The following is a 9,409-nucleotide window of genomic DNA, read 5'->3' as shown; positions in this document are numbered from 1 at the left end:
TATTTATTTATTTTTTAGCTTTTTAATGCAAACCTTTATTTGCATGGAAATGCACAACGTTTAACCTGAAAATGTATATTTTTCAGTCCAACTTTTCATTCAAGTCTAAATTAAATGTTTTAGACTTTTGGAGCCCGCTGTATATATTTGACTTGTTTTCAATCAATAGATTAAAATAAATCTGGTTTGAAAAGACTTTTGCTTCTGTATCCTCTCCGAGCTGTAGGCTGTACTGATACCTCATTTTATAATGTTTTACTTTTTGACCATATGTGATTCATGATAGAAAGAAATCCCAGCTTTAAAGAATTGTCAAAGCACTCAAGACGTTTCGTGATAGTTTGCGAGGCCTGTCTCCTCTCATCAAGCAGATTTGTTCTCTGCAGTTTATCTCAAAGCAACTCTGTAGCATCTGCTCAATATTAGTCATTTATATTAATGCTAAACAAGAGCTTATGTGGATTAAATTTCTGAAAACATATTGACGGCCAAGGACCATCATAAATTAAATAAAAAAAGAGAGATCCTAAAATGTTTCTCAAAACATCAATAAATTCTCCCCAATGTGTTAGCAAACACATTTATAAGAATGTTTGAAAGAACAAACAGAATTGGATTGCAATGCAATTTGTACAGTTAACGTTTAAGTAGGCTAGTACTGTATAGTTTTGCCATATAGAGCATGACCTTGAGATCCCCACTGGTTTATTTAGAGGTCTTGGTAAGCATTTTAAAGATGTTTGTTCCAAAAAACAGCAATAGATAATAATTTTTATATCAGTTTATTTATTTGCACGAACCATTTGAACCATGGTGCTGCAGTGGTACTTACTAAGTATTAAAGGGTTAGTTCACCCCATTCACCAAAGTGTTATTAATCACCCACCCTCATGTCGTTCAAAACCTGTAAGACCTTTGTCTTCATCTTCGGGACACAAACTAAGATATTTTTGATGATTGGAGAGCCATCTGACCCTTCTTTGCAGCAACACTGAAATGATCCAGGTCCAGAAACGTAACGTTAGTAAATACAGTAAAACAGTCCACGTGACATCAGTGGCTCAACTTCGGTTTTGTGACGCTACAAGAATACTTATTTTTCGCACAAAGAAAACAAAAATCATATAATTTTCTCAACCATTCAGTTTTGTTTTCGGACATTTTGGAGATTGATTTAAAAAACGTATTTGACATAATCAACGTTGTTTACATTCGAGGGGGAAAGCGCGTGTATGCCTCCTAAACGGCAGATTATACGTAACATGGGAAGAACAATGGTGTAATAATGTTATTTTTGTTATCTTTTATCTAGCAAAAAAGTATTCTCGTAGCGTCGCATAACTTTACTTGAGCCACCGATGTCACATGGACAGTTTTGTATAAATTATTACAAAATAAATGTTTAACGGGGGGTCTCACTGTAGATTCAGTAACGATATTGACACATGAGTAAGTAGGCCTATTAGTAATATTTAAGTAGTTATAAATTAAATGATTAAAAGAGCCTTGTGTTTACTTTACGGCAAGCTAGCACCTCCCACAGCCAGCAGGACAAAAATGATTGATTTAGCAGGTACACCATTTGAGCTATCAACAGCTTGATTTACATATTAGCGGAAATTGTCCAAATTATTTTATACGTGTTACTGAGTATGCGTTCTCCAGAGACAAATGCACTGCAGATCCCTCAACTAATGAAATATTGAATTTTTTCTCAAAATAGCGACACATGGGTTTATTACTTTGGGATTAACCTCCTCCACTGGAGACACTATTCAAAGAGCCTGTTCCCAGCATGGAAACTGTATGCTGCTTGCAAGAGGGAAAATTGGAGTTAAAAAAAAGTATCAGACTTGCAGTTGCATAAAATTTATTGCACTGTTGTTAGAGTATTTGTGGTCAGGGTCGTGAAACCTTTCTGGGATCCACAGAGCTGCCTTTAAAAGAATGGTTCAGACAAACAAAAATGTACTGATTTACTCACCCTTAGCTTTTTCCAAACCCATCTGATGATCTGAACCTTTAGTTCAAGAGTGCGTTGAGTTCAGCTGACTCATTGGAGGTAAAAATTATCTGTAAGTAACCATTTAATCTAAATAAAAGACAAAACTATCCCAACTATCATAAGCGATTGCTTCTTTTCCTAATAAATCTGTTCCCTCATTCACAAACTTAAGTGCATAATTTTTTTGTCTACAGACATAATGACCACAGTTGTTTCACAGTACAAAAGGCTGTATGAAATTGTTATGCTTTTTTGTGCACCCTAAAGGGATTTTCAGGGTGACTTGATTTTGCACTCACAAAGGAAATTCCTCTTATGTCGTTGAGATTTCTTGTAAATCAACAACAGAATCTATCAATTATTTGGCTGTTTATATTGTGCTAGGACATTGTGCAATCACCCATTGAAGCCATTCATTAACAAGGAGAAAAAAAACATTATTTTTATGTCAAACCTCTCTTTTTTTAAATCAGGAACACAGAGCCCCACCATAAGGACTGTTTTGAAGTTTGGCGTCTTTTTGAGTGGGACCTTAAGATCTAAAGAGTCTGCAATGGAAGGCCAAACAAAAGAGGTACCAAAACATCAGACCAATACAGAAATACCAAATGGCAGTGGATCAAGCTCGTCTAATATCAATTCCAAAGAACAAACTGGAAAAAATTCACCTGAGTTTAATTCGTCTAATGAACACTCAGTCAATCTGGCTCTCAACGTGGACACATCTTTGCTGCACTTAGTCTTTCTTGAAAATAGGCCTGTTGTACTTCCTATTAATCTCCAGTTATCTGGCGGTTTGACAAATCAAGTTGATGAGACGGGGCTGTCTCCTTTGTTCTTGCCTGCTTCAAGCAACGTCTCCATGCCACTGGTACCGGATGAGCATTTCAACTCCCATCTTCCACCTTCTTTACGCTCCTGTGCATTTTCCAATATTCAGATAAATGCTTTACTTGAAAACCTGTTTTTGAGCCAACCAGAAGCTTTGGTTTACCACACAGATGCACCAGTGTTTCAAAGCCATAGAACTGCCACATTTTTGCAAAACCTAAGGCCATTTCTGAGCAGTTGCGCCCCAGCAGAGTATCAAATGACCGGCCCTGACCAACCAACGTCTTTACCTTCAAACTTCTTGCCGCATGAAATTGTCCCTCCCACTGGCACACCAATAAACTCACTGATCCCACCTGCAACCTTGTTGGTCCCTTATCCATTTGTGGTCCCATTGCCAGTGCCATTACCAATTCCAATCCCTATCCAAATGCCTCAGAGTTTCGACTCAAAAACATTGATAAAAACCTCCAAAACTGGTTCTATGGCAGAAAAAAGCACAATGACTTCACCTACCATCTCTTGTGTTACCAGAAGCACAGCCTGCCCTGTATTTTTACATACAGCATCAGTCTCTCAGGACGAGGTGCTTGACCTCTCACTGAAGTCAACCCAAACTAACCGGGAAAATGTTTTATCTGCTTCACCAAATGCAGCACTAGATCTGTCTATGGTACGCTCAAATAGTAGACTTCAGTATGGACGAAACACATGGTCAACATAAGAAGGCAATGGAAACATCACAAGTTCAAAGTATGAGGACTACAATGGCAGGATTGTGTGCCCAACTCAAACAGTCAAAGCCATTGTGTCGCCCACAGAGAACACTCCTGTCTCTTTACGTGACAAACGAAGAGGCTTCTCATGGGACTGCAAACTCGCCCATGAAACCAGACAGGGTCCAGCATACTGTGCCACAGGACAGCTCTAGGAGACTGTCCACTTGTAGTGAACCACAGAGACACAACTTAAATAACAAAAAATGTATATTTCAAAAGGGATAGGTCACAAAGCATGCGTAGACCCTCCTCCATTAAGAGAAAACAGCACCAGGCTTATTTTCTGCCCTGAAAATAGCATATGCTATATGTAATACTTTTTGTGATTGCAGATTCATTTTATTTTATTTTTAGGCAAGGAAGTTATTAATACCAATTCAAGACCATGGAATTAAATACACTATATTACCAAAAGTGGTGCATCCGACGCTTTGCATGGCACCTTGTGATGTATGGCTTGGATGAAGCTCTCTACGCACTGTTCTTGGGCTAATCTGAAGGTCACATGAAGTTTGGAGGTCTGTAACAATTGACTCTGCAGAAAGTTGGCGACCCCTTCGCACTATGCGCCTCATCATCCCAGGATCCCGCTCCGTCAGTTTACATGGCCTACCAGTTTGTGGCTGAGTTGCTGTTGTTCCCAAACATTCCATGTTCTTTTAATACAGCTGACAGTTGACTGTGAAATATTTAGGAGCGAGGAAATTTCACGACTGGATTTGTTGCACAGCTGGCATTCTATCACAGTTTCACGCTGTAATTCACAGAGCTCCTGAGAGCAACCTATTCTTTCACAAATGTTTGTAAAAACAGTCTGCATGCCTAGGTGCTTGATTTAATACACCTGTGGCCATTGGATCATGGACTCCGATTATTTGAATGGGTGAGCGAATATTTTTGGCAAAATACACACACACACACACACACACCTAAACCCAAATGAAATGGTCAAGTTTTTTAAGAAAAGCATATTTAATGAGGTAATGCACCGAAAATATGGTGAAAATGACAACTTCATAAATGCAATTATTTATTCAAACGGTAGAAAAGTGTTCAAATAAGTAAATACAAAATATTTTAACCTGAGTATAAGAGCAAAGTAAATACAGTGTATCTAAAAGGAGCTAAAACGTATGTATATAAATGTGTATCATAACAAAAAGCTCCATCCCCCAAGTCACAAAATCTATTATCAATGATATAAACAGACACAATGCACTCAAAAAAGTTTCTACCCATTAAATAATAAAAAAAAATGCACCGAAGGACAGAACACTGAACTAAATACACATTTATATGATACACAAATAAAAAGAACCACATACATATCTGGGATTACTGCATGCTCTGTACATCATTCAGCATGCAGATAAACCTCTGAATTTCAGGACCGTGTGACTTTATGTCTGCTTCATGTGTGTCACCTGAAGTGCTGGTGTGGACATTAATATACTCAGTTTTTAGAAGGAAAAGACATTATGTTGCAACAAAATATGAATAAATGAAAATGTATTTTACAAATGTCCTGAGTAATTATCTTGAGTTAAACAGCAACAGTAATGAAGTTTGATGAAGAGTCAGAAGTGAAATTTTGTGCTTTTAAAATTGATGCCTTTTATAGGCCATAACACAATTTTTGGTTTATGACTTAAATATCACATTTGTTTTTTTTTTTTCCTGTTATTTTACAAAACAGCAGAACATTATGAAATATGATTGTGTTATCCCATTCATGCGACAGGAACAGCTGATTAAACTGAAAATTACTCAAAATTAAACAAACACTATGTCAAATGGTGAATTTTGATTAACTGGCACCAAAACCCGTCATAGTCTGTCAATGTACAAAGTGTATTTCAAAAACAGTGGAAAGGTGAACATCTGTCAAGCTGTCTGTGCATGTAGACAACACCAGAAACAATACATAAACAACACATTGAAATCCTTTGGGATTCAGCTTTCTCTACCATTGTCTGTAAACGCAGAGTATCGTATCGCTGAGGTACTGAGGTCTGTAGCTGCAGTTTTACACTGAGTTTTTTTTTTTTCTTCTAAATGCGAGGGAACATTCTTGTACAGAATGATTGTACACAATGTCCATGCAAAGTTAGGTAGTTTTGAAAAGTCAATCTGCTAATGATTTTGCATTCGTTTTTGCTACAAAAAACAAAAATATTCAGCTGGTCAGTTTTTTCCTTACCCACTGAGCCAGCAGGAATGAGTACAGCTGAAACAGGTCAACATGTTGGACCTCTGACGATTTCACAGTTAATATCCATGTATCTGTGTACTCTGAAATGCAGAGAACCTGTGTTTTTCTCTGTTGCCCTCTGGTGGATCAAGCTGCTATTTCACCTGTTTGAGTCTCTCAATGTGATGGCAAAGTTTAAGAGCAGGACCCAGTTTAAGCCCCATGTACTTCATGATCATGTCACTCCGTAAAAGCATCAGGGCCTTGCCATCGATCTCCTGCGAAGAAGCAAAACAATCAATCAGTCAATTATAAAATCCACTCATAAATCAAATTCTTAAAAAGCGCAAAAAAAATAAAATAAATAAAAATCCAGAAAATCTCACATGTTTCCTGAAGAGCTCTGCATGTGGGCCCAGTGCTTGTGGATCAGCATCACGCACAAATTGCATCACTTCCTCTATACTCCAGGATGATGGAACTTTACTAGATGTTTTGGTCGTATCCTTCTCTGCTGCTTGATGATCAGGCCCAGTGGTTGAGCTAGCAGCTAGAACACAACCCAAATTAAGATGACAAACATTCATAAGATATAGACACAATACCACACCAACTCGAAAAAAACGAACTCTAACTGTAGTTTTAGCTAATAAATACGGAAATTTATTAAAATTATGCCACTAGGGGTCACTGTAATTTACAAAAATGGAAAATATGATGATCTTTATACACATACACATATATATATAGAGTGTGCTTAACTAAGTAACATTTTTTCCAATATATCGTGTTAATACTTTAATATGCTTTTTTTTGTGGGAGGCAGCATTCATTCCACACATTATGCAGAACATTTATATTTTGTGCACAATGTATGTACCACATATAGCAGAAACAAAAATAATATTCGGATAGCAGCAAATACAGCCCACAACTGAAAGCAGTACATGCTAGATGTCAAAAACCCACAAAATGTTGTGACTTACATGTCATCCCTCAGTACTGAAGAATGAAGCATTACGTGCTTTATAATCACAAAGTAATTTAATCTATGTTCATCCTTTTTCTGCCAGTCTCAACTGACGTATGTATTTTTTGGGAAACATGAGCTCTTCTGAAAGGGAGTGCTGGTCTACGCTCCTGGACTCGGTCTCTAAAATGGAAAATAAAACTGAACCCCAAACATCACTCCCACCACGAGATGTTATTTAAATAAATATGGCCCCCTGAGCTGCTAACAGGCTTTAATCCATGTCAAAGCCTATTGTGCTACTTGACATTAGATTAGAGAAAATACATCTGGTCCTGACACAGGCACTCTGCGCAAGACTGATATGGGTGTTTATCCCACGATAGAAATAGATCTCAGTCTCCGAAGAGCAGAGCTGATCATGTAAGCCAAGCTGCTAGACTCAAAGCTTTCTGAGGCAGGTGAGCAATAAAAACTGCTCTGCTTTCAGGACTCAGACTCAAATGTAATGTCTACAAGCACAGACACTGACTTCCAATAAGTGAGTGACTTTATCATTAATAGTTAATAAAAAAAACAATACACTTCAGCTTATGGTGACCACTTACTCANAATCACTTAACCCCCATGTCACCCCAAACCAGTAAAAGCTTTGTTTGTCCTCTGAAAACAGAGAGTCTTGTGACTGTCCCATAGACTGCCTATTAACTGTCAAGGTCCAGAAAAGTATGAAAAACATCGTCAGAATACAGAATACATCTGGTTCAATTTGAATGTTATGAAGTGACAAGAATACTTTTTGTATGCAAGGAAAATAAACGACTTTTCAACAATTCGTCTCCTGTGTCTCACCGCGTTACTTTCCGAATTCCGAGTACCCACTGAACGCAAATAGCGTACGCTGTCCTGTATGAGCCGTGACACACAGATCAAATCAAAGCGGACGCTACGGTGACGAATCATTGAACAAAATGATTACTTTTGTTTTCTTTCAATAGAAAGAGCATTCTTGATGCTTCATAACGTTATGGTTGATGGAAAATAGACTATTCGGACAATGTCTTTCATACTTTTCTGGACCATGACAGTCTTATTTGTTTGGCAGTCAATGGGACAGACATAACCCTCCAGGTTTTTTCAAAAAATATCTTAAATTGTGTTCCGAAGAAAAACAAAGCTTTAACTGGTTTGGAACGACATGAGGGTAAATGATTAATGACAAAATATTCATTTTGGGGTGGAGTAACCCTTTACCATAAAATGTATTAATGGAAATTAAATCACTTCCAAAATGAAATAAAGTGTAGCAGGTCTATTTAAAATAAATGAAATTAAGTCTAGTCAACTTCATCATTAATAAACCAACAAGATAGATAGATAGATAGATAGATAGATAGATAGATAGATAGATAGATAGATAGATAGATAGATAGATAGATCAGTAATTGAAAACTTCATGACACTCCATTAACACTATACGATAATTTCACTTCTCAACATTGGTTAACATAGAAGTCTGGTCATCTACAAACAGGGCACTGTAACCAGGCAGAAAAGAAGTCTTCTCACATGTGATTAATAGTGTGTGTGTGAAGGGGTCTAAACAAAGCGTTCTTACATAGCCTACCTTCCACTCGTCTGTGTGTGCGTGCAGGTCCCAGCTCGGAGGGGTTGGAGGAGAGTCTGCGGAGGGGCGGGGGGTGAGAGGGGTAATGTGGGCTGCTCCCGGCCGGGGTGTGATACTCAGATGTGCTCCGTAGTGCGGGGGGTCGGGGGGCAACAGAATTGGAGGCAGAGTCTATCGACTCTTCTGAGAACTGCTGGTCCGTAGTAGCACCATTTTCAGCATGGACAATGGTTTCTGTTACAAAGCGTGAAGTGAAATATTTTCGTTCACACTTAAGGTATAGACACACACGCGTACCATTGAAAAGTTTGTTAGCAACATGTAGTCAATACCTCTTTACCCATCTAAACTTGTTTCAGACTTTCATGATAGGCTTTCTTCATGCCAACTTCACCAAAGTTTGTTCTCAGATTTTGCTCATATAATTATCAATGTTGTTTTTAATAGAAATTATGGTAGTTATATTAGGATATTTTAATGAATGGCGAGTTATACATTTTATTTGACTTTTTTAGAACAATGTAAAAGCTTGGTACTTCCACTTTTGAGAATTTTATTACACAGCTTTGACAGAATATAAATTTGTGCCTATATGATTTTCTTTATGTTATAAAAATGAAATGGAGGAACAAGAGTACATCTAATGAACATAAAATAAAGCTGTGGCTATTTCTCACTATTTTTAAAAACCTAAAATAGAAGATAGACACTACATGAATCCTATACTCCCATATGTGTTATTTTATAGTTTTGCTGTAAAATAATAATAGTGTAAAATAATAAAAAAGAAAGTATAGTTGTGTGTTGAAACAACTACAGTTAGATGGTTTTACTTGCACGTTAGAGACTAACATTTTATATACATTTTACAGTATTTAACAAACTCCCACTAAAATAAATACAGGAGTGGATTCCTGTGTTCTGAATGAATTTAAATCTGATGATTACTAACATGTCTTAGTTTATAATTGATTTCCAATATACATGTGCAAGAACTAAAAATGTA

At 37.2% G+C, this 9,409-nt stretch overlaps 1 protein-coding gene across 1 annotated transcript in view; it reads right to left on the bottom strand.

The window, feature by feature from the left end:
* Positions 1-2,500: 2,500 nt before the first annotated feature.
* The window catches only part of LOC122352727 (polycomb protein SCMH1-like), an 18,491-nt gene continuing 11,582 nt past the window's right edge, over positions 2,501-9,409 (bottom strand). The window contains exons 12-14 of the mRNA XM_043250290.1: positions 8,404-8,637; positions 6,193-6,356; positions 2,501-6,084 (exon numbers count right to left, since the gene is read on the bottom strand). Coding sequence (XP_043106225.1) covers positions 5,962-6,084; positions 6,193-6,356; positions 8,404-8,637 — 521 coding nt within the window. The 3' untranslated portion in view covers positions 2,501-5,961. The remainder of the gene's footprint in view (positions 6,085-6,192; positions 6,357-8,403; positions 8,638-9,409) is intronic.

The sequence above is a fragment of the Puntigrus tetrazona genome, chromosome 1 (assembly GCF_018831695.1).
Source record: "Puntigrus tetrazona isolate hp1 chromosome 1, ASM1883169v1, whole genome shotgun sequence".
NCBI classification, from domain to species: domain Eukaryota; kingdom Metazoa; phylum Chordata; class Actinopteri; order Cypriniformes; family Cyprinidae; genus Puntigrus; species Puntigrus tetrazona.
Note: the sequence above shows the minus strand (reverse complement) of the source record. Positions and strands in the feature narration are given on the sequence as shown.